At 41.9% G+C, this 25,448-nt stretch overlaps 2 protein-coding genes across 2 annotated transcripts; one reads left to right on the forward strand and one right to left on the reverse strand.

Annotated features, from left to right (window-relative positions):
• Positions 1–1,310: 1,310 nt before the first annotated feature.
• map3k8 (mitogen-activated protein kinase kinase kinase 8) lies at positions 1,311–10,854 on the reverse strand. Its single transcript, XM_032551421.1, has 8 exons — positions 10,755–10,854; positions 9,883–10,251; positions 9,625–9,795; positions 7,235–7,496; positions 6,375–6,481; positions 5,320–5,472; positions 3,409–3,655; positions 1,311–3,321 (listed from the first exon to the last, which is right to left on the reverse strand). Exons 2-8 carry the CDS (start codon positions 10,222–10,224, stop codon positions 3,197–3,199), a joined length of 1,407 nt encoding a protein of 468 aa, XP_032407312.1. The 5' UTR covers positions 10,225–10,251; positions 10,755–10,854; the 3' UTR covers positions 1,311–3,196.
• Positions 10,855–11,905: 1,051 nt separating this feature from the next.
• mtpap (mitochondrial poly(A) polymerase) lies at positions 11,906–25,228 on the forward strand. The gene is made up of 9 exons (XM_032551420.1): positions 11,906–12,101; positions 13,558–13,724; positions 13,829–14,062; positions 14,159–14,383; positions 15,131–15,342; positions 17,240–17,466; positions 20,974–21,066; positions 21,959–22,032; positions 24,402–25,228. Exons 1-9 carry the CDS (start codon positions 11,921–11,923, stop codon positions 24,738–24,740), a joined length of 1,752 nt encoding a protein of 583 aa, XP_032407311.1. The 5' UTR covers positions 11,906–11,920; the 3' UTR covers positions 24,741–25,228.
• The last annotated feature ends 220 nt before the right edge of the window (positions 25,229–25,448 follow it).

The raw sequence follows: 25,448 nt of genomic DNA on the forward strand, positions 1-25,448 counted from the left end.
AATAACACATGAGGGTTGAACATCTGGCTTGATGGTTTGGCATAATGTTAGCTGGTACAACTTTAATTATCGAAAAATTTAAAACATAATATTTCTGACTGCTAAAATATGTGGTTTTTGCTTAGTTATATATATATCTTTCAAAACTCTACTGGATTTGAAATAGCAACGCGTTAGAATATTTGTTACTGAAAAAAGTGGTCCGACGTCACTGTTTGATTACAGCCAGTAGTTTGGCTTTATGCTGTAGATTGAGGTTCTTGGATAAGAGAAGTTGGTTGGAAGGTGTAGATTATATTGTTTTCAATATGTTTTTAATATATACCATCCTAAAATAATAGCCTATGTCATTTTATATATATATATATATATATATATATATATATATATATATATATATATATATATAAGTGATATTGGCAAAAATAAAAAGAGAAAATCACATCCTCCTTTATTCCAAAATATGTTTTAAGGCAAAAAAAAAAGAAGAAATCCCTTTCGGCAAAAATCACTGAAAGCAGCAATATGCAACTTTGATTAAAAAAAAATATATATATATATATATATAGAGAGAGAGAGAGAGAGAGAGAGAGAGTTTTTTATATATTTGTTGAAAGCATAGCCACAGATGACGGCGGATAAACGTTTTCCTGTAATGATAAGTTGTTTCTGCCACCATTAGCACACTTAGCAGTGAGTACATGAGTTTGAGTGATCTAGCTAAGACCCGCCTCCTGGCTGCTGATTGGTTGTTTCTGAATTTTTTCAGACGGCAGCAGTAGCTCATTGAAGAGGTGGAGGAGATCGATCTCGTCACAGATTTCACCAGGACATCAGCCTTGAACGTAAAGAACAGAAATTGAGCTATTTTGCAAAGTATGGACAAACGAAATCTCCATTTTCTCTGATTTTTATTTCCATAACCATACATAAATTCACTTTCACTTCACTGCGCACGTGCTACTTTTTGTTTGTCTTGCACTAATCAAGAAAGTGCAGCTGCTGTAATACAGACTGCTACAACTATCAGAACCCAAATGTCTTTCAAGACTGAATAATTTGAGTTACAGCATTTATTTTCCCTTTGGGCTCAATAAAGTATTTTCACATTTGAACTGAATAATCTGGTGGTAATGTGACAAATATAAACTCGTTATATATTCGTTGCAACTCCTTCTACATATAGAATAGATCAACTCACAGCGTCCTAAAACTTATTAGAATATTTTAGATGGATGGATGCGACACAATCTGAAAAAAATGACTCATTTGTTGTTCGACTTAGTGATGACTAATACAGTGACACTGGATTTAAAAATTTTTTTTTTTACTTGTTTTATTGTATTTACAACATACAAAATAAACACATTGCAAACACCGGGTAATTTCTATGATTAATACCTAAAAAAGTGGGTATAGCAAACATTGTCCAACAAGATGTGCACAACACAAATCACATATGCATTCTTCAGAAGCTGTTTTGCATACGACGAGTGGAGGGGCAGAGGGGTTGGCATAAATATTCCATAGGAATCAACAAGAGGAAGTCCAGAATTGAACTACAGAATGATTCAGTACATGCCTGTGTAATTAACACATACGTAAACATATAGCTTACATTCCAAGAGATAAACTGGCATCTCTTTCAGGCCAGCTTCACACCAGCTGCAAACCTTTTTTTTTTTTTTTTTTTTTTTTTTTTGCATTGCAGAGTCTTGCTGAAGTCATGATTCTGCAGGCAGTTTTCGGAGCCTCCGAAAACGACCGGCGGAGAGCTTAAAACGCCGTAAGCCTAGAGCTTTAACTCGCAAAAGCCGACGTTACGTCATCACAGCCGATCGTCTTCGGTTTGCACGGTCCGTGCCTTGACGATGTGAGTCTGTTGAGCCGGTGGTGAAGCTGTGCTGAGGTTCCGACCACAGAGACAATAAAAGAAAAGTAAATAATAAATAACCCTTTGCTTTTCTCAACGCCTCTTCAGCAGTCTCTGTACTGCTTGTTTGCCTGAGGAAAGCCTCGGGCCGCGCCTCAGTAGCTGCGTTTCCATTCATAATAAGGCGAGACTTGACCTTTTGAAAAGAAATTCAAAACGTCAATTTAGAAAAAACTCATTTTCCGATAAAAAATTAGGATTAGTTGTTTTTTTGGCCATATCAAAATTGGTCTATTTTGCAAAAAATCACAATGGAAACCCCTTTTTCTGTGCATCACAATCACATGGTCGACAACAGGATGTTACTACTGGTAGAAACCATGAAGAAGATGACAGGAAGAGGTAGGAGGAGTTTTCAACAGACTCATTCACATGTTTTTCAAATTACGTTTCTTATTTAATCAAAATGCTGCAATTGCTAAATTGCGTTTTTTGTGACATCAGCGGAATATTGATAGAACTCTGTGCACATTTGGAATGGAAACGCAGCTTATTGTCTTTTGGTATAAACCAGACTTTTCGGGAAAAGTCTTTCAGACATTTTCGGTTGCCTTCTATCAAAGAACTGCTTTGTTTTTAAAGCTGCTTCGCAGCTTTTGTTTTGGTCGGGATCCTCGTTAAAGAGCTACCTACAACAAATAACCCCATTCTAAGCAGCCTGTCAAAGGAAAGTGTTTTTGATGGAGAATAAAATAGTCCCAAAAAAGGGTCAAGGGAATAGGATTCCAACATGAGCTTAAAAGAAATGAATTCAGGAAGTCAGAATTGTTCCTGATGAGTACATAAAAATAATGGATTAATGAGAATATGTAAATAAAACATATATTTACCCACTTTAGCTGTAAAGGATATAGGAAACTCTTGCTAAAAAAAAAAAAAACAGTCACTGTTGCAGCATCGGTCAACTGAACTCCCCCATAGAAGCATAATGACAGTCTATGGAAAGATAATTCCACCCACTAGTAGATGCGAGACTTCAAGCCGATGTCCTTCTGTTCTTTCACGTCTCTTTGTGGTTTAAACGTGAGGCTTAAAGGCTGCGAGTGTAAAAAAAAAACAACAAAAAAAAACATGTCACAACATCTGCTTCCACCTAATTTACAGAGTCTGCTGAACCTGGGTGCCATGTCTCTTCCATTTTACTCATGAGTCACGCTGCCTGCAGCTCACTTTGAGTTATGACTCAAAGGTTTAAAGCAGATGGGCGGCCGGCTGTAACCACAGCTCGGCTTCTGGTAACAGCAGTCTCTTGGAGGTAAAACGTTAGCCGTACTCAGAGGTAGGCGGCCCTGTCACCAGTTTGCCGTACCCTGACAAAGCCCCCAGGTCAATGTACAGCGAACCCTTCCTCCTTAAGTGGCCAGAGTCTTCGGAGTACAGAGACGATTCTGGAGAGGAGAAAGGTGAGCACGTGTTAAAATCCACTCGCGTCTCTGATAACACGACAGTTTCGAGCGCACTTCCAAAGGGCCTACCCTGCGTGGTGTCGTGGTGCTGGCTGGGCTGCCGTAGCAACAAGTGGGTGGCCTCCTCCAAGGCCGAGTCGAGGCTCCAGCAGCGCGGCTGGTCCTCCCTCGGGGGGTTCAGGGCGTCGTCCTTCAGCAGCTCGGACGCGGAGCTCCGCAGGGCGGGGTTCCTCTCCAGGGCTCGGCCCAGGAAGGAGCGCATGGCCGCGCTGCAGTCCTCCGGTATGTCCTCCAGAGGCGGGGCCTGCTTGTGGATCTGTCGGCACACACCGAACACAGGACACGTCTCATTAAACCGCAGCCAGACCAAACGGTGTGAAAATGTTCCAAAAGATCTCGGCCAGCAAACAAAGCAATTTGTCTGACAAGTTAAAAACAGAACAATGGGCTGAGACTGCAGAGGTAACCAATGCTCCATGACGGGTTTCATGGGGAAGTGAGTAACTGTTTGAATATATATATGTATATATATAAAAAAAAGGTAACCATTTAACAAGCAGAACCATGTAATGGAAGAAGTAGAGATGCAAAGAAGCAGAAGTGACGTTGACTCACTAAGTGTGCAATAGGTCAAACTCATCTTATCTCCTCACAATCTAGTCTGAAATAAGTCACGGAAACTGACGTCAGGCTTCTAAACGCAGCAAGTGATGTCTGCCAGTCTCAAGGAGTTTCATCGCTAGCTTGACTTTATCTCGCTTCTCCAATATTGACAAATGAAATGATAGCAAAAAAAAAAATTGTTCTCAGTAATCAATATTGGATGAACTGTTTTTGGCAGCTACATGTCTGGCATTTTGGTGGTCTAGACACAAGAATTTAGCCTGAAACAAAAACAGGTCAGTTTTAGTCTGTAAACCAGACAATGAGGCCGATGAGCATAATGACTAGGCCAAAGTACTGAGACAAGCGTGATATTGTTACAGTAGGGTTAGGGTTGAACTGTTTTGTTTGACAAAATGTCAAAGTCCAGAACAGTTCTAAAAATGTGGGGCTAAATGAGAATCTGCTGATTCTGGAAATAAAAGCCTTCATCGCTAAGGATGACAAATACCTGCCTGGATTTTCCTGGAATCATATCAAAACACTCCCGTTATGCTAGCACAGACGCAACCCAGTACTGAACTCTGTCAATCTCGACTGATGCATCAGCAAAGCATCTTCTTGCAAATGATTTAACTGTCGGATGGTGCAGCAGCTGCCTGTCACTCCACTATTCATGTCACCAGTAACTGGTTTTATTTAAGCACAAACTGTTTTGGTGTTTTGTAAGGATCCTGATAAAGGCCACAAGCCAAACACATGTTGGCTTGCTAATAAAGTTGCTTCCTCAGTATTTAAAGTGTTCAATCGATAGAGCAGCCCTCGAGGTCCGGTGTCCTGCAACTTTCAGATGCGTCTCTGCTTCCACACATCCAAGTCAAATAATGAGGTAATTTGATTCCGGTGTGTTGGATCAGAAACGCATCCAAAAGGTGCAGCACTCTGGCCCTTGAGACATGGGTTGAAGGACCCCTGCATGCACTTTGGATGTAGCTGACGCTATGCCAGATTAAATGGTAAATGGACTCATCTCATATAGTGCTTTTTCCAGTCATTTTGAGTACACAAAACACTTCACAGTACAGTTATATTAACCCATTTGCTCTCACAGATGCAACTTGGGGTCAACTTAACCAGGAGGAAGCTGGAATCAACCCTACAACCTTCCGATTGCAAGATGACGCCTCTGCCCACTGAGTCACAGTCGCCCCAGTGGATATACGGATTTCTGCTCCAGATGTGCTTGCTCCTTGCAAATCCCCATGCCACTGTACTGTGAACTTTCTCCAAACCCTTCTGTTTGAGACTTACTTTGTGCTCGTCTGTGATTACATGACAAAAATGAGAAAAACAAATGAAATAAGCAAGAGTACTCACAATGTAAAGGTAGGACGGGTAGGCGGTGCGCGGGTAGCGCCTGACCCAGGGAGGACTAGCAGTCTGCATATGGATTATGGTGGTGCCCAGGCTGTAGATGTCCGTCTTGGTGTTATGTCCTCGACACAGAACCAGTTCTGGACTCATATACATCTGTTTGAAAAGAACGTGAAACCACATAAATGCTACATGTGGGCTGCAGACCCAAAACGACAGAACGAGAAGTGAAAGTTGTTCCACTTTTAGTGATCATCTGTTGAATTCTGACTCTCAGAGAAGTAGCAAACAGGAAGTGCCCTCTTACACAAGAAGGGGCTTTCTGTGATAAACAAGCTAACCTTTAGGCCCACGCTCTGTGTGTATGTGTTTGTGTGTCAAGGTATGTTCAGTGCCAAATGTTTATTGGCCTTCGAGTGAAAAGCAAACACAGCAGCTGAGTTCATCTTTGTTTTTCTCTGCTGGAAATTCCAGCTTGCTCTCCCGTGTTAATGTGTGTCTGAGCATCTCGCCGTAATCACCAGGCTCTCTCTCTCTCTCTCTCTCGTTGGGTGTCTGCCCTGGGACTTTCCGCAAGCCAAGCCGCGAGAGGCTCGGCGTGCAGATGGGACACACAAACAGGCTCAAACATCTGAAAAGCAGGGAGAGTATGTTGTCGGGAGAGACGGGCGTTTGAGAAATCCCTCGGACTCTTCCCAAAACCTCCTGCAGATCAAAGCGAGAGTGTCCTGGGCAGACACAAAACTGCTATTAGCAGCGGTGAGGTCAGCGAGTGCGGCGGCCGTGCTGTAAAGCTTGCCGGCCGTTGAGCTCGATCTTTAGAAGAGCGTCACAAAAGGACAAACAAGTGCAGACAGGTTTATTGACGAATTAGTCAAAAACTTGTGTGAGGGTGGGAATCGAGCCCGAGTCAGAAACAAGACGCCTGCTGACTTTTCTAGTAAACACTCATCAAGTTTGATTCGAGGAAGCAGCAACAGAAAGAGGCTGTGTTCGAAAGAAGCTTGTGCTTGCATCCTGTAAGGTTGCGTCAGGGTTTTGTTTTTGTTTTTTCTTACCTCTGTTCCTCTGAGGTCTCGGGGGGTGTACATATCCTCTGTCATCTGCACCGTCAGACCAAAGTCCACCAGCACGGCCTTGTCCGACATCAGAACGATGTTGCTGGCTGAGAAAGGAGAACGCAATGATTCAGAGACGTTGCAAATCGGGGAGAGGCTTTTCTTTTTTTTAGTAATTTCGGAATTTCTGCAGAAAAAGCCAACACATTCCAACCTAGAGGCTTTGGAATGCGCCTTGTGCTGATTTGAAATGAGAAGGACGTCGGGTGTGTTAAAGGCATGTGGACAAGGAAGTGAAGTGAATGGTTCTGGTAAAGCTAATTCTTGCCAGCAAAACACTCCTTGAGAGAAAATGACTTGGGGTTTGATCATTAGCAGGAAAGTGTCGCATACTACAGAGACAAACCAGAGGGACAGGCTGGCTGTTATCGTAGACCTTTAGTCCTTTTTCTGGACGCTAGCTCTGCCTGAGAAGGAGGTTGGAATTTCCACACTGGGATTCTTTAAGACATGAGGCTGACAGGTTTGTGAGTGAAATCCTTTGATCCCAGCTGCACTGGGTGGCTACCTTTCGTCATATTTCTTCTTTACGCTCTACATTCTGGGCATTGATGGTGAACATCGGATTTTTGTCAGTCTCACCCGGCAGCATTTGAAGATTTGCTTTCTGGTTGTCTTAAATGTGTCACTTTTCCTTCTAAGTTACATGAACTATACTCGTCTGAGGCTTCGCTGCAAAGCGAAACAAGGATATTGTTACAACGCTGCTTGGTCATTTCCTGAGCAGATCGGCCTTGGCAAGCTCAGGACGTCTACCAACAGGCGTCAAGAGCAAAGCATTCGCTTCCTGTGTCTCTTACGTTTGATGTCGTGGTGGATGACTTTGTGCGAGTGCAGGTACTCCAGCCCGCGCAGGACCTGCTTGGCCACCCAGATGATCTCGAACTCCCTCATGGGCCCGCAGCTGTCCAGCTTCTCCAGGACCGAGCCGCCTTCCCCGGCCTCCATGAACAGGTGGACGGTCTGGTCCCAGAGCACGGCGCCGTACAGCTCCGCAATGTTCTCATGGCGGAATCGGGCCTGGAACTCCACATCGGCTGCTTTGAAGTTCTCAATGGGGATCTGTGGGGGAGGAAGATTGAACGCGAAGTTAAAATCAATAGCAGGAGTGGATGTGTTTGCTCAATTTAAGGGATAGAAGCACAAGGCTTTTGGTAAATAAATTGATAAATTTGCAAACTTGCAAAAACATGTAATGCTAGAAGAAGAGATCGTCAAGTAAGAGCAAGGTTTTTAGCCAAATGTATTTAAATACGCAAACAGGGATTGCTGAACTGTCGAATTTAAAGACGATATAAAGACATTATGTTCCTAAAACACTTAAAGTATCATTTATGTTGGGATATAACTGACAACTTTTGAACTAATATAAACATTTTAAATGTTTTAAATGTTTAAAACTTGAGGGAAAACTGTGACTTTATGACACAATTTAAAATGTGAAATTATTATAGATTAATAGCAGCATTTTAAAAAGCTTTTACAAGTAGTACTATGTTGGGTTTCTTTAAAAAAAATCAACAAAATAGGAAATTCAGTAAGTTGTCGGAAACTAGGTCAATAACACTGATTAGCATAGCAGAGCACGAGCATTTAGAGGAGAAGCTAATATGTTTGTGCACGTGCATGTATGCATGTGTGTGTTCAGTTTAAGCTAGTCAGAGATTCTGGTTTACCTACAGCTTTTCTTATTTTGAGTTAGCTTAGTAACAAAGCTAGCGCTAGCTGCAAAGCCACAATCTTTATATCAAGACTGGCAGCTTCAGTCTTGGTATAAAGATTGAAGCTGCAGTCCTTCAGCCTTCATAGCAAACAGAGAAAAGTGGTTGCTTCCCCAACCTGTTACTTAACATCTCTAAATAACTTGGAAGGAAGCTAAGCCAGGCCAGATAATTTAGCTTAGCGATGAACAACAACTGTTAATGACACATTCCATTTGAGTTTCCCAGTTTCAATTCAAATGAATCTCCTGGAACGACTCCTGAACTAAAAATGATTCAAAAGCCAAAGGTTCTCTACCAACACAACACAGTCCAAAGTGGGTGACACACCTATAGGACACTTGGTGCTTTTTCCACTATTTTCCTTCTTCCTCCATTACACATCACTTTTTATTTTGTGACTTTAAAACACAACTTGAAACCTATTCTATTTCAGTATGGAATACAGCTAATATTTATGCAATTCCTGCTAAGAAGAACTGCAGCTAAACAACCTGTGCTGCGTTATATTTCGGAACGACTGGACAATTTGAAGACGGGAAGAGTGCCAGTGTGATCACTTATATTTTCACTAAGTCGATTGCAAGCCATCATAATATTACACAACCTTAAGTATTGAATGCATTGATAATGTGTTTAAGTGGAGAAAATGCCATGAAACACTGCTGTCACCTTATGTTGCTAATAGTAATTATCTTGGTTAACTACCAGAAAAAAATGACAAATCCAATCCAACTTATAACTGGAATACAGTTAAAGTCGATGTCATGCGTTCATAAAATAGAGAATTGCAGCTGTTCTGGTGTACATGCATGATTGCCTTGACTGTTTCCCCTAAGCACAAGAAGAAAAAAAACAACAACTACATTGCAACATTGCATAATATATTAGCAAAGTGCATTTAATTATGACAGCATTTTTTATGACCTCCATGTTATGACTCAGATATCCCCAGGAACTGGCTCCAGGAAGTTTTCCCAGCGTGTTCACGGCAGCGTGCAGAGTCAACATGAAATTCTGATAAAACTGAAGGTAGGAAACTGCTCCTTCCTCATTTGTCAATATTTTCCATGCACCAAAGCGTAAACAACGCCCCCTCCACAACCACAGCGCCACAGACGCACGTAGGTATCGTTGCACCCATATAAAGATCACAAGATGTCTTGTGGAAATTGTGCCATTTTCACTGAAATTGTTGAGGAAAAAGAAGAAGAAAAGACAACAAGGGCTGATGTGGGAAGTTATGTTGAATGTCCAGTCTTGCTACAGCACTTTGCCCTTTTCGTACGCTTTCAAAAGAGCGCCGTGCTCTCTTCCTCTTTCAATTCAAAGGAAACCGTAGCTGAGTTGTGCACACATGACTGGTCTCTGTGCAAGCTGCACTTCACTCGGGCTGAGGAAATATTTGGCACTCAGAGAGAGAGAGTTACAAGAAATCAGGCGCAGGTCGAATTCCAGAGAGCACTCACCAGTTTACAGGCCATCCTCTTCCTGGTCGTTATGTCCTGAGCCAGGTGAACTTTCCCAAAGGAGCCCTTGGGCACGAGACCACAGCCTGGATTCTTGTAGGTCAACTTCCATGGAAACAGGAGAACGTCCAGGTTGATCTGATAGCGGCCTTTCTTTACAGCCATGTCCTTCTGCACAGCATGAAAACAAAGTTAAACTTCTGAGAGGAAACACTAAACGTCAGCAAAAGACCTGCGGGCGAACGCAGCGAGCCTCACCTTGTTCAGCAGGACTCCCATCTCTTCCGGCAGGTGCTGCAGAGCCGCAGCCTGCATGTTGGACAGGAGGTTCACGAAGGACAGGATGTCTTGCACCGTCCCGTAGCGGACACCCCCAAGTCCGTTGGCGTAGTCCTTCTGCTCCTTCCCTGGACCCACTCCGTCCCCGATCTCCTCGTTCTCGTCCATCTCCTCCTGGGAAAGCCCCTCTTCATCAAACGACAAGCCCGCTTCTTCCTCCTCTTCCTCGAGCTGATAGAGCGTCTCTGCTGCGTTGATGATGTCCTCTACGTTCATGTGAGCCAACAGCAGTTCCAGTCCGGTGTCATATTTGTAATCCATCGTGGCGCTTGTCTCTTCCCTCGCGACCTGAAATCAGACATCAGGAGGTCATTGGTTTTTGGCTCTCTTCGGTCTGGCCTGCAGAACGTGCACCGACACCAACACTCATGCTCGGACAGAGCCTGACTGAGGCACGCAGCGGGGAGGAGCTCCAGGGAGAGTTTCCAAGGCAAGAGAGCAGTTTCAGAGTAAAGCTGGGAAACTCCAGCGAAGGTCAGCCCTCAGTTTACAGACTGACAGGGAGTCATTAGGGAGGGGTGGGACGGAATTTGACCGACTTACAGCGAACTAAAGATAAACACCTGCTTTCTACAGAAACACAAAGAACGAATCCTTAGAAAGAAAGGAAGAAGGAAAGAAAAAAAGAAAACCACCGCCTAAGTGACAAAATGGAAATACAGGTGAAGAATTGGATGTAGAAATTGTAACACATGAACAATAAATCTCCTTCAGACTTGGCATACAACACCGGATATGAAGAAAAAAAAAATGTCATCAAGATAACTAAATCAAGACATGCGACAACTTACCTAAAATGTGTAACAGGAGCTCATCATCAGCGTCGTTGCTGCGCCTCCGACGTCTGGCGGATACTGACGCGTGATCAGAGTCTGACTGCTGACTTCTAAAGGAAGAAAACAAAGGAAGTTATAAGCCGACTGCACGTAGGAGATGACGCCGGGTGGGAGGATACTTTCTCTTTGTAGGTTTTGGTTTGCTTTTTCTTTGGTATTTAGAGGTGGAAAGTCAAAAGTTGTTTTTTTTTCTTTTTCTTTTTGCTCAGACGATTTCTTTTTGGGCAACGACCTTTTACGTCAAGAAATACGAGAGGGAGGAGAAGGCAGGGAGTCCTCCGCATTTGTGGGCATCGAGGGTGAAGATGTGAAAGAAGTGGGGAAATAAATTAGTCTTTGGTCGTAGAGTCGCAGAAATGGTAGAAACAGCAGCCTTAACCTTACTTCGACTGCAATACAGTTGTCTAATGTCTTGGACAGTCTTCAAGGAACGAAGTCCCACGCAAATAAAAAGAAATGTAGATGCTGTAGTCAGACAGTATTATATATACACGTTGCAAAAACACAAAGTTTTATCCAGTTTTTTGTCTAGTCACTAGTGAAAATATCGTAGCACATTTGAAATAAAACAAAACTAATTTAAAAGTAATTTTTCAGCAAGATATAGGAGATGAAAATGAGTCTTGAATAAAGATTTGAAAAAGTACTGGCTCTACTGGTAGACGGTTTTCCGGTAATGAATTCTAAATATCTGCCAAATGTTCTATTTAATAATTATTTACTTAAAACAACCCTATGTATATTTGCTAATATAAGAGGTGCTAGCGATAAGAGGCTTTATCCTGGAGGTCCCTTCAAATAAGCCATACTTGTTTCGTTCTTTTCAAGCTGTAATGTTATAAACTTCAGCATTAAACAAGCTAACTATATCCATCTTTTTAGTTGAGCATTCAACAGTGGGACCTTGGGGACTGCAGATTGACAACAGTCTTTAATTTTTTTTTTTTTATACTTATGAATACATTTCTTACCGTAGAATGACTTTCAATGTAACATAAATGAATTCGTAACTTTTTCTACATTCATAAGTAGCACAATCGCTTCTCCGGTTAGGTATTGTCGTATCAAATAAATTACGTCTGGTACTTCTCGCTTGCTGTACGCACGTCTTCTCCTCGCGCATGCGCTTTTCGTCATCCTTCCGAACAGCAATGGCGTCTCCCTTCACTGTGCACAGGTTACATATGAGAGGAAGGAACCCCGTGGTGAAATGCCTAAATACAATCGAAACTATACTCCGAAGGAGTGTAGGAACTGAGCCGGTGGTCGCTCACACCGAGGGAGCTCAAGGAGACGACAGTGGTTAGTAATATAACGTGTTAAATCCATTACTTTTGCAGTTCAGCTGTTGTGCCAAGGAGAAACCATGACAGAGTCCGCAGAGAAAACTTTCGTTTTATTTCCACTTGGCTCTAGTTTACGCGGCTTGTAGTGTTTTAAACATTACAAACCGCTTTAAGATACGGTTTGTGTACACATAATTCGGCATGGTTTGCGACCGCCAGAGAGAGCTTATTAGATGAAATATTGAAGGTATCATTTGAAAATAGCTAGTTAAAGAAGAGCTCATGAAGTCTGTTCTTAATGACATCTAAAGTCCATGTATATAATTTGCACCGAGGGCCAACAAGTAAGTATATATATATATATATATATATATATATATATATATATATATATATATATATATATACAGTACAGACCAAAAGTTTGGACACACCTTCTAATTCAATGGGTTTTCTTTATTTTCATGACTATTTATAAGGCAAGAAATCCCACTTATTAACCTGACAGGGCACACCTATGAAGTGAAAACCATTTCAGGTGACTACCTCTTGAAGCTCATCAAGAAAATGCAGAGTGTGTGCAAAGCAGTAATCACAGCAAAAGGTTGCTACTTTGAAGAAACTAGAATATAAGGGGTATTTTCAGTTGTTTTACACTTTTTTGTTTAGTGCATATTTCCACAAACTATGTTTTGATGCGGAAAAACATAGTTTTTCCGCATCAAAACTATGTTATTCATAGTTTTGATGCCTTCAGTGTGAATCTACAATGTCAATAGTCATGAAAATAAAGGAAACTCATTGAATTAAAAGGTGTGTCCAAACTTTTGGTCTGTACTGTATATATAATGAATAAATAATTAGTTTTTTTAAATGTAAAGAATGTATTAATTGCTGACCAATCAGCTTCTCACCTTCAATTATATAGAGATCAAATCAAATATTCATTTTTCAAATAATATGAAACCTTCAGTTACACAACCAAAACTTAGTTAGGCCTATCACACACAGAGCTCCAGACTGAAGTCAAACAATTTTTGCTAGAAAGAAAGAAAAGAGAAAAATGATATATCATGCAAATGGAAATTGTTGGACTTGTTTTAATTCATCATCGATTTATTCCTTAATGCGACAGGCCTTGCTGCAATTAACCTTTAAATAAGTGTAAGAACAAAGTTTCTGTTCTATCTAAAAAGATCTTTAAATATTTACAACCAAAAGCATAAAGTAAAACATTCCACAGCATCTTGCTGTATGTATCGTCTTAAACTGTGAACTTTCAGTAACGTGTTGTTTGGTTTTTTTTGTCTACTAAACATATGCCATAAAATCCAATTAGATGAAGGGGGAAAAAATGGTCCAGAATGTCTCGATCCACTTCTGAGACATCTATTTTACACAGATGTCTGTCCCTAAATGAAACCCGTGGTCTCCTGAGGAAAAGCCTGTGATTGTGGTTGTTTTTCCTCCAGGAGAAAAAGATGGGCCCAAGTCTTTGTCCGAGCTCATGGCGGACCGACAGGAACAGGCGGAGAAGTCGGTTCTGATCAGCTGCCCGTCCAGAACCAGCGAGAAAAAGTTCCTCAAGTTTTTATCAAAGCACGGAGACATCAACAAGCACTTCTTTTACGAAAGCTACGTAAGTAAGAGACGCCGCCAAGTGCGTGCGTGTGTTTTAAGTTGTGAGGTTAAGCTCCGCCTGTGTGTGTGTGTGTGACGGAGCTGTGGGTTGGCGTCCTTCAGGGCGTCTACGCCGTGGTGGAGTTTGCCCGCCGGGACAGCGTCGCCTCTTTACTGGAGTCAGCCGCCATTCCCAGCGTCAACCACGAATGCATGGTGCCATTTAAATCCAGACTGCTGTCGCTGAGCAACCAGAGCTCGGCGGCCTCGCCAGCCCAGCAGCCGGGGTTGCCGTGCCGACCTCAAGCCACCGTTTCCATCAACGAACTTATCCAGAGGCTTTCCAGGGAGGACAGCGTAAGCATGCGGCTCATCAGGGACCAGACGCTGGTTTGGTTTTTTTGCGTTTCTGACAGAACCCATCGGATTCTTCCCGCTCTCGCGTCTCTCCAGGTAGACGATCAGATCGGCGCCCTGACTGAGACCTACCAGCTCACAGAGGAAAACAGCAGACTACGCTTCCTCGTCTGCTCTCTGCTCAAAGACGTCGCCGCCGCTTATTTCCCAGAATGCACCATCAGGCCGTTCGGCTCCTCGGTGAACGGCTTTGGGAAGCTCGGCTGCGACTTGGACATGTTCCTGGACCTGGACAGCATCAGCGGCTGGAACTTTAAACCGGTGATGGTGATGCTGGCGCTGCGTCTTTAGCCTGTAAAGCTAAGCGTATATTTGTGTGAATGTGGATTTTGTTAGCATTCCACTAGCATTCATCAGTTTTTGTGTCTTCAGTTTGCAGAATTTTAAGAGATTACAGAGGATCCATGCAGTGAATCCATTCGGTGGATCTATAGGTGTTGCTTTGTAAAATCTAATACTGCAATCACACTAGTATCCATTTCAGTGACACTTAAAGGTTTTATCTGACACCAATTTATTTTATTTTTTTGTCTGGATGTCCCTAAATATAGGAAGAAAGTTGCTGAGTTGGCAACAGTGGGGTCTTTATTGTTAACTGCTAGCGTGCAGACATGAGCTGGTGGGCGGGGCCAACAGTTAAGCTTCTCTCGTAGCAACAGAGGACAGTGGTTGATTTTTAGACTTTGCCGTATAAAGATTGACTTCATATGGAAGTGTCGGCTGATCACCGATCTGCCAAAATGAAGGAAATCAGGGCTGATTTATCAGCTACTTGTGGAATCTATATCCTTCATCCCAATAAACACACACCCTACAGAATAACACCCACAAAACCTTTGTGATGGAAAAGAAAACTGGTCTCATTTCTTCACATTTAGACTCATCTAACACACATTTTTAAAAAACGTTATAAATGAGAACAGCATGACAGCGGCTTTAGGGTCAGGACAAACGTAGCCGATGTTTTGCTTCGACGTAATTAATCCTGTGTGTCCCGTATGCCTGCAGCCCAAATCGGGCCTGAGCCTCGAGTACCAGATGAAACGGACCAACTCGGAGCGCCACGTCACCCAGAGCATCCTGTCCGTCATCGGGGAATGCGTGGACCACTTTGGGCCCGGCTGCGTGGGCGTGCAGAAGATTCTCAACGCTCGCTGCCCCCTGGTCCGCTTCGCCCACCAGCCGTCCGGCTTCCAGTGCGACCTCACGGCCAACAACCGGTACGGCGTGCAGCTCGTTAAAATGGCAGTCAGGGATAGTTCTGACCCGGCCCCTGTGCGGTCACAGAAAGTTCAGTTTCACTCAGGCATATTGAAATGTCAGTAGTGACTCGGTGATAGCAGCGTCTCCCCAGGAGAACCTGCCGCCTTTGCAAAAGCCCCAAACAGAAACCAAGACTGTTCAGGAAGTGCTGCAAAGCCTCACTCTCTCTCTCCAGCCGTGGTGAGACCCAACGGGTCGGCCGGAGCCGGGGTGGGGAAGGATCGGGGTGGGAGGGCTCGTTCAAGTTTCATCACTTCCCCCTCTGGCCTTAAAGATATCTTTTCATCAGCCGGCGTGTGACACAAACACGTAGACACCTGCTAACGTACTGAAAACCGCTCGGCTGTTTCTGAGGAACTGGAGTGGAACCACCCGCTGTGGGTGGATGTGAGAGGGACTTTTCTCAAATCGAGCTGTTAGATCTCTGAAGCGTGGCATTTTTCTGCCAGAGGCCATTCAGTGTGTGTGTGTGTGTGTGTGTGTGTGTGTGCATTTGAACTTGAACAGTCAGCAGTAGCAGTCAGAATCAAAAGAATGCTGCTTCCTGGTGGTGTTTTTTTATTTTATTTGTTTTAGTTTTACTGTCCTCGTTAAACTCAGTCCTCCAGAAGTAAGCAGGTTTTCCATCCTTTTACCTTCCAAGCTTGAACCTTTTGGAGCTTTTTAAATGAAAAAATAAATAAATCAAGCAAATTCTTATTATTTTATTTAATTTTAAAAAAAAAATCTGTATTTATTTTGGAATCATGGGGAAAATGTCTTATTTAAAGTGCAGTAAGGTATTTGTACTAAAAAGTAAACCAAACATACTTGGTAGCATTTTGTCTTTTTGCAGTGTAGAGCTTGAGATTTAAAATATATGTGTAAAAGTGTTTACCCTCCTTCAGTATGCACATTTTATCAAATCGTTTTTGCATTTTATTAGGATTTTTACAAGATAAAAGTGGTGGCTGAATGTGAAGAGGAAGGAAACAACACAAAAAACAAAAAGCACAGTTTTGTCTTTTCTAACAAATAAAAACCTGGAAAGTGCAACACCGCTACAGATCTGGAAACCACAGTTTTCTTCCATTTTTCTTTGTAAAATGAATCAGGCCGTCAGTTTTGGACAGAGAACGTCTGTAGACATCAGTTGTCAAGATGTTAACAATTTGATTTGAGTCTGGCACATGATTTTGTTCTAATTTGACATTTCTGTTCATGTGCAAGTTACTGAAAGTGACTCAATCAGTTTCTAAAGAAGTCCTTCTAAACATGCAGAAACCATTTCACTGATGTGGGAGAGTTTCTGTTTGTGAGAACTGTGAAAACTGAGACGTTTAAAACCACAATATTTTTACAAAATTATGATTATTCCATATTTGTTAGAACTGTCACCATGCTGTGATGGTTTGCTATGTAAAGATTGATCACCGTTACAGGAAAACCGTTTACTATCTCCATCATCTGTGGCTATGCTAGGTAGTCTGAGCATTCACAGACTACCCTAATAGCGTAGCAGAGGGAAAGGGGGAGGGTGTGAGCAGCGCATACATGAAGTTGATTGACAGCACTAAGACCCTCCTCTTAGCTTTGATTGGTTGTTTCTGACCAAACGGTGTATTTCTATAATTCGCACTGGTAGATGGTGAAGCAGCTTTTTTGTTTTCCACAGATTATGTCACAACCTAGCAACAGTTTTAACAAATATGTACAAATAAAAAAATAAACATACATTAAAAAAAAACAAACAGCTTTAATCATCTCCACATTGTCCTCCCTGACATGTCCGCTGTGTTCCTTGTTCTTCATGTTCTCTAGCAAACCTCAGAGGTTAAATCCAGTGCTCTAATGCGAGCTTCCGCTTGACCACAGGGTGGCGATGAAGAGCACGGAGCTGCTGTACCTGTACGGGGAGCTGGACCCGCGGGTGCGCAGCCTGGTGTTCACCGTGCGCTGCTGGGCGCGGGCCCACGGCGTCACCAGCAGCATCCCCGGCGCCTGGATCACCAACTTCTCCCTGACCGTCATGGTGCTGTTCTTCCTGCAGAAGAGAAGCCCTCCCATCATCCCCACTCTGGACCGGCTGCGGGACCTGGCAGGTACCAGCGCACACGCCCAGAGCCTCACTGGAGTTAGTTCAGTTCAGAGGAGCAATTTTTTTGTGTTTCCTCTATATTGTCTCTTCTTTGCAAATACTTTGAAATTCGTTCCCATTTAATTTTTTTCTGGTCTGCTTTTCACATCCTATTGCGGTTCTATTCCTGTTTTCATTTTTTCTTTTCTGAGATTTCACAGAAGTTAAGTTAAGTTTTCTGTTTTGATGACATGGGGACAAAAAAAAAACAACAGTTAGACTTGTGTTTCATGGTGTGAGTACCCCATTTTCAGCGCAATAATAATACATCTGAAAAACAAAACAAAAAAAATAGCTGTAATTCTGTAAGCCAGAAGGGTGTAGGGTAATTTCTGTAAGAAGGGAGTCCCAGAACACCCACACACTTCTCCTTTTAAAGTAGGAAGAGTCATCATGTAACCAATAAGCAGATGGGAGACGGCTGCGGGTTTTGGGGGTTTTTACTGATTGAATAAACAAATGGGTTAATAATTTAGCACAAAAAAACCCCCAGTTAATAATCTTAATTTGTTAATTTGTCGGCCAGAAATTGTATTTATGAGAAAGTGAAAGTGAGAACACACCATTTTATGGTGTTTTAGCTCCATAATTTAAGTGTGAAATTCCACAGGCATAATTAATTCAGCTCAAAACATAAACGTATTGGAGCTGCTATGGTGTTAAGTATTCCTGTGTAAGTTTAGATAAATGGTCAATATTTTTATTTATCCACTCATCTGCTGCACTGAAGCAAATAAAAGGTTCAACCCCTGGAATATTTTCACATTTATTCCTCCTTTGTTTTTCATTGTAAATATTTATTCCACATTTTGAACTGATACTATTCTCCGACTGCTCGTTAAATTCCATAGCAGTGCCACTCTCAGTGGTTAACTGAGCTACAAAGTCATTCAAGTTTTCTCCGGTTGAAAAAGAAAATGTTAAAAACTTAAAGTATTTGACTTGAAAGTACAGTATTTGTCAAGTTTGTAAACTGCGCCCCCTAGAGGAAGCGCTTTGCGTAACCACCTCCTGTTGTAGCTGTAAGTCTTTTGGGGTTTCTCTACCTGCTCGGCGCATCTAGACAACGTTTAGCCCGTTTTTAGCTCAAACTTTGTCAGTCTGGATGGGGGTCGTCTTTAAATACCACTTTTCAAGCGTTTGTGCAGATTCATAACTAGATTTAGGTCTAGCAGTGATATTTTTCTGTTACACTTGCTGAAAGTGCAGCAAAAAATGATTGTAGAAAATATTTACTTGGGTTCAATACAAATGAATGCCACACTTTTATTCCTACTATGAGTTGGCAACATAGATTTAAAGTTTTATCACCATATGTTGTGATATTATTGTGATAACAGCAAAAGTTATAATAAGACATATTCATTACTTGTTTTTTAGGTAACCATATGTCTGTGACTGTGTGTCACAGCAATTAGAGCCCCACAAACACAAATACCGCTCCTGAAAAACATTCCCATTTGTAATCTGCTTCTTTAGGTCACCAGTCAGATAAAGTGGTATGATTAGCACACAATAACTTCATTCGATCATATTTGAAAACGTATTGACATACGTATATTTGATACTCGCATTGAATAAACAGTGGAAAAAAATAGCAAAACTCGACAGTAAATCGAAATTCTTTTGATGATACAAAATTTATCGCGGTAAATGATAAACGATGCGATAAATGCATATGAGTCGAAAATGTTAAACTACGTATCATTTAATCTGTTTTACAATTTCACACTGTTTTTAAATAGGGTGGCCAACTCAGCAACTTTGTCACTTTATTTAGCAACTTTTCAGACAAAAAAAAAATCGTATTGGCCAAAATCGGTAAGTAAAGATCGGCGATGGGTCAGAAAACTGTGGTGCACCGCCACTGTCAGTTCTAATGAAGCTGGTGGCAAGATGTGAAAAAGTGTCAGGGGTGGAAATACTTGTGGAAAGTTCTCCAGGAGTGACATTTAGTACCTTCTGTTGAAATATGTTATTCAAAGTAGCTTTTGTGTTAGTCTATAATGCTCTATAAGGCTAAAGGGTAAATTCCACATTAAACTGCAGCATTACAGTCACTCTCTTTCAGCATTGTTGAAGTTCCTCCTCCGTTATTTAATTTCCCTCCTGTCTGTCCTCAGTGGTAGAAAGCGCTGCAGCTCTCTGAGGCGCCAGGCTCATTTAAATCCCCTCCCTCGTCTGGTTCGTCCCATCCACAGACACGAGCGGTCGAAGCAGAGATCACGCTGTCCGCCGATCCAGCTGAGCAGCCGCATAATATATGCAGACAGCTGCAAATTGAATTCAAATGGAGTTCTGTCGCCACGGCAGCAGCAGCAGCGGAGGCTTAGGAAACCTGCCCTCCTAATCCCAGTCCTTGAACTCTCCTCAGCGGCTGTGAGAGCGAACGCCATGACGGTTCTGGAGTTCCAGCGCTGCTGGGTCTGACAAGCTTTTGTGCTCGTCGTGTGAATCCGCAGCTGCGATTCCGTTCCAAACGTGCGCAAATCTTTGTCTATATACCGCTAACGTCGAAAAAACTGAATTTCGCAATCGTGGTGTTTCCATTAAAAAAGGAACTAAATTAAAATCACTCGCAAATAAGCTTGCTCACGTGATTGTTTTGGAGAATAAGTCCTCTTATCTAACAAGTAGTATTTTAATCAATGTAAATAAATATGTTATACTTATAAGAACAAAGTATTTCTTCAGTGCAAGTAAGTCAACGATGTGGATCCTGGTTCAGATGGTGCAGTGACGGGCGTGTTTATTATTTTTAAACATGGTAACTTATCGCATAAACAAACATATTCGTGTGTGATTTTAATTGTGTTTCTTACTGAATAGAGAAACCAGAATTGGGAAACTCAGTTTTTTTGTTGTTGTTTTTACATTAGAGAATATCAACAAAGTTTTGCCTGCATTTGTAATGGAAACGCAGCTGATGTGTTTGAGTTTGAGTCCACATCAACATGGCCGCCTCGCTCTTCCTCTGTCACCTTGACTGTCTGATAATTGCTTTCCAGAAGTAATATACCCCCCTCCCACACACACACACACACACACACACCCTTCCCTTCACGGCCTGCTTAGCTCAGACTCCGTCACACAGAGTGCTTACAGGACAATAAAAGCTCCATCGCTCGGGAAAGGTCGACGACCCCGCCTCCTTCAGGCCTCCTCCCCTGCGCATCGGCAGCTATTTAAACAGCGCTTAAAACACACACATGCACACACACGCACCCAACCTGGCCTTAGTGTGGAGTGAACGAAACGGGGTAACAAGGCCGGCCCTGGACTGGGACACGGAGAGCGGCAGCGTGACTTACAGCTCGGCCGTTGTGTTTTCGCTGACCAACGTCGAACACACACACACACACACTCTGATTCAGACGCACATCCGTCTACGACTTGTTTACGCCGTGTAAAGGCGAGTCATTTTACCTTGTCCCCCCGCTTCTCTTTCGCTCTCCCCCCCTCCCCTGTCAAGGTCCCGCAGACGAGAGCGTGATTGAGGGAAACGACTGCACGTTCGCCACCGACTTCAGCAAGATCCAGCTGCAGAGCAACACGGACACGCTGGGTGAGCGCGGAGAGGCGTCCGATCGGGGCCGCACGTCACTTTGACGGACGGCGGTGTGCGTTTTATAGACGAAGCACGTTTTATTACATGTGAAACCAGGCTTCCTACTAGAGAACACAGCAGAGGATGAGAGGACAGGCTATGTGGAATATATTGAGTCAGAGGCAGGAAGAGACACAAACATATCTTGCATACAGCAACGCTGAACCTGCGTCATAGATCACACAAAGCTTCCATCACGCGCATGGCTTAACCCTTTAAAGCCTCATAACAAACATTCATCAGAAAATTCTGATTTGTTTTGTAATTAAGTATTGAATTCATTACATAATAGAAACCATTTTTGACTCAACCGCGTGTTTTCTAAATTTTGTTTGTGTTGTAATCAATACATGAGGATTCATTTGATTGTCGTTACCAAAAACATCTGTTTTATAAGCATTATAAGAACAACACTGCTTTATACTTAAAATGCATCCATTATGTTTACAGATGTAAGCATTATCATACGTATTTCTAATTTATCGAGTAAGTTTAAATGGATAAATGAAAAAACTGGAAAAAATGACCTTTTTTTATCTGATTAATCAACAGAGTATTCAGTTGAATACTCAATGAGTAAAATTAGCTGCAGCTCTAGTAATGTAATATATTTAGTTATAAATTCGTACCTATCAAAACTTTCAGCATATTTAATAGTGATACAGTATTTACAGTTATAAAAAGTGAAAACACCCCGTCTAGACTTGAAAGAGTCACCCTCCTCATCTACATTCACACACATTAATAATATTCCTATTCAAACTTGAAGAAGTAAATACATTTTCTGTGGTTTACAGAGCGACTGTTGGCGCGTTTTTATGCTAACTTTGAATCTCTTGTTTTGTTTCAGAGCAACTGCTGGGAGACTTTTTTGAGTTCTACGCCATGTTTCCGTTCAGCAGAATGTCCATAAATATCAGAAAGGTATTTAACAACCTAATGCAAATCAACTATAAGTATGATTCACTTTAATTTTAGACCTATTGATTTTACTGCTTTTTTTTTGGTATTTTATCGGTTTTGAAATTGCATTGTTTTACTTTTTTTCATCTCCTTGTAATTGTTCAGCACTTCATGTGAAATTACTTTATAAATAAAGCTGTTATAATAACAACAATAATAATAATAATTGTTAATTATAATAATAATAATAATAATAATAATATACTGTTTAAAAATACCTGATATCTAAATAAAAAGCCTCCAAGAAGTGATAGCTCAAGAATGAATCACAGTCAGGGTTTGGTCCAGAAGCTGATTTAAATAAAAATATCACTTTGTGAATATTGACTCTTTTCATTAACTTACTGTAATTGTTCCCAACTTATAAAATATAAATTATTAAGCTTCATTCTCAAAAAATCTAACATAAATCTCAAATTTTTGACCCAAACCTCTGACCTGAGTCACCTCTCTTCTTCCTCTTGACCACTAGGTGTCAGTATTTGTCCTCCACAGTTCCTTGGAGCATTTTTTTGAACATTTCCTCTGCCACCACACTTAACTTTTTATATATAAATGTGTTACATGTAACATTATAGAACAAAAAAAAAAAAAAATATATATATATAAAGCATTGCCACTAACTTCCTGTCATGGAGTCACTGTCATGGGCGACTCCATGACATTGTCACCCATGTCATGGGAGACACTGTCACATGTGTGACAACCAGCCGAGGTCAAACATATAAGACATGCATTTCAAACTCTAAAATTATAAAGACAGCTCCTGCTTTGTGCTGCATTCATGCACATCCTGGAAAGTCATCACCACAAAGAAATTAGTCAATTACCACGTTCACAAGAGGTAGTGAACCTCCTGCTTGGTTATTACATAATCATTCTCAGGACAAATAATGTCTTGGGGAGGGTTTAATGTGGTGGCCAGGCCATTCATGGACCATATTAGAGCTTAATAAATTGATCCCCCCTCTGAACAAAGGGCCATCCTGCCTAATATATGAGATTAATATGAGGTTTGACACAGCTGAGGACGCCTGCAGGTACGCTGTGGTCATGACTGAGGTGTATAGGCATTCACCAGTGCTGCTGCGGCCATCAATCAGTTTTACTGTGCTACAATTCTTCAGCTCATTCTGCCTCTTCAGCAGGTTACAGCCAAATGGCACCGGGGAAGGTTCTTGACCGCCTTCTGACCCACACTGGGACGGTTACCGGGCTCGATGAACCCCAGCATTATATATATGTGCTGCTGCTATGTCAATAAGCTCAACTGGTTTTAGTGAAACCTAGTGGCGGTGTTATGTAAAATTGACTTTTTGGAGCTTTAGATCATGTTATGATGTCATTCCCTCATCAAAAGCATAACTGGAGTGTTCCCTTGATTCTTTCATGCATGTTTGGGAAATCTTTTAATCTACCGCAGTCCCAAGGTTTTAAGTTTCCATCTCACAGAGCCGCCTTCACCCACTCCGCTCCTTCAGACTAGCTACTTCTCCGTGAAACAAACGCTTTAACGCTGTTAAAGGGTTAATAGAGGAGCCATGTTGTGATGACTTCCTGAAGGCGGAGTTTCAGAAAGAGCAGGAGCTCCTTAAAGATTTCAAGGTGTCAAATTTGTTTAAAGTCATATTTGAAATTTACATAATTTTACAACTCAAGGGAACATAGTTACTTCATAGTGCTATAAAATGATACTATGTGGCTGGAAAACACATAGTACTGCCCCTATTATGCTGCAAAATTCACGTCACGCCTTTTTGTACTTCAATTTGGTTCTACTATTTCTGAAAAGTGCTGTAAAAAACCAAAGAACCCAGCCGATTTTTGGCAGCACGTTAATGTTTTTTGATATCTGGAAAGTGAGCAGTTTCGAAAACCTCCACAATTTGTCACAAATCAACAGGCACTGCCCCTCACCGAGCAACCCCAGCGAAGGCCAGCCTGTCACCTAGCAACCCAAGACGAGCTCTAGCACGTTTGGTGACCTGGTGTTTTGTTGTTGATTTACCATCTAGAAACCATTTGCTGAGTTCATGATGTACAGGAGGCTCCACTGAAGCTTTTCAAAGATGTGCGCTTGAGTAATTGTGCATCCTGTTTGCAGCCATTTTCACATTGGCGTAAGTGTTGAGTTGGGGGAGGGGCGTGGCCAACAACTTCATTTGGATTTAAAGTGACAAGAGGCCCTAAAGCAGCTAAAATCTCATCTAAGAATGATTTTGTGCAAAAAGTGTAATGAACATGTTTTGTGTCGCCTATAGACGTATAATGGGTCACCATTCAGGAATTCTCATTTAGAACCAAATCCATTCTGCTTTGCGTTCCTCCAGGGCAGAGAGCAGAACAAGCCAGAGATGGCGCCGCTGCACATCCAAAATCCTTTCGAGACGTCTCTGAACGTCAGCAAGAACGTCAACACCTCCCAGTTGGACCGCTTCGTGGCTTTGTGTCAAGAGAGCGCCTGGCTGCTCCAGCAGAGCGAGACCAGGACACAGAGAGGCAGCAGCGGGAACCGCACGACCACGCCTTGGGGGCTCGCCACCCTGCTCCTGCCTTCCAAGGTGGTGGGGATCAAAGGCCGCAAGAAGTATAAAAAGGAGGGGGCTAGCGAGAGGATAAAGAGCTTACTGGAAACTTTGAAGAACAAAAACGAGGAACCGAAGAGCTAGGACGCCTGAGGCTATCTTCACGTTTTATCAGAACTTCACCCAAACATTTGGGGCTGGGTTTTATTCTTCTGAACTTGTGGGAAAATTGCAGGTTGCAACTTGGACTGCAGTCCCTGACATGGACAGATGGGGGTGTCCCTGCTCCCCTGTATGTGAATATGAGTTGAAATATAGTTATATTAGCTGTGTATACTACTGTAGAGTTCCTACTTTATTTTAATAAACAATAATGCTGTGAACTTTGCATCAGACCCGTTTATGACAGTTGGTTTTAAATGAGGTCATCAGAAAAACTCATGTTCACGTTGTTTTTACTATTTTTTATATACTTTATGTAACACTAGTGCAAGTTAAATTGAGAAATAATGATGTTTTACTGGAAAGCATAAACACCTCAAAGCTCCAAAGGAACAAACACAACCTTACATATAAGCAGTTACCATCTTCCATGTGGATTACAGAACTGTTAATAAATATGTTTAAATAAATGCAGAATTGGAATGTTTTTACCCTAAACAGACATTGGGACACTTTTCTCCTCAGGATTTAGCATAAGTTTGAATTAGCATGGTTTTAAATCCGGCTGAAATGTTTTAAATTTATAAAATTGTGCTGTTTTGGGCAAGTTGTCAGAATCTTGCAAATTAAGTAAAGTATTGGGAAAAGTTAACTTATTTAAGTAATTTGATCTGCTCACGAGTTAAAGCA

The sequence above is a fragment of the Xiphophorus hellerii genome, chromosome 21, assembly GCF_003331165.1.
Source record: "Xiphophorus hellerii strain 12219 chromosome 21, Xiphophorus_hellerii-4.1, whole genome shotgun sequence".
Lineage (NCBI taxonomy): Eukaryota > Metazoa > Chordata > Actinopteri > Cyprinodontiformes > Poeciliidae > Xiphophorus > Xiphophorus hellerii.

What these genes read in the sequence shown, in the direction of transcription:
- map3k8 (XM_032551421.1), bottom strand. Translation starts at nt 10,224, where the DNA reads ATGGATTACAAATATGACACCGGACTGGAACTGCTGTTGGCTCACATG. An exon ending in TGGGAGTCCTGCTGAACAAG is followed by an intron (nt 9,796 to 9,882) that starts GTGAGGCTCGCT and finishes CATGCTGTGCAG; the next exon opens with AAGGACATGGCTGTAAAGAA. An exon ending in GAGACCTCAGAGGAACAGAG is followed by an intron (nt 5,473 to 6,374) that starts GTAAGAAAAAAC and finishes CTTTTCAAACAG; the next exon opens with ATGTATATGAGTCCAGAACT.
- mtpap (XM_032551420.1), top strand. Translation starts at nt 11,921, where the DNA reads ATGCGCTTTTCGTCATCCTTCCGAACAGCAATGGCGTCTCCCTTCACT. An exon ending in ACTTCTTTTACGAAAGCTAC is followed by an intron (nt 13,725 to 13,828) that starts GTAAGTAAGAGA and finishes GGCGTCCTTCAG; the next exon opens with GGCGTCTACGCCGTGGTGGA. An exon ending in GGCTTTCCAGGGAGGACAGC is followed by an intron (nt 14,063 to 14,158) that starts GTAAGCATGCGG and finishes GCGTCTCTCCAG; the next exon opens with GTAGACGATCAGATCGGCGC.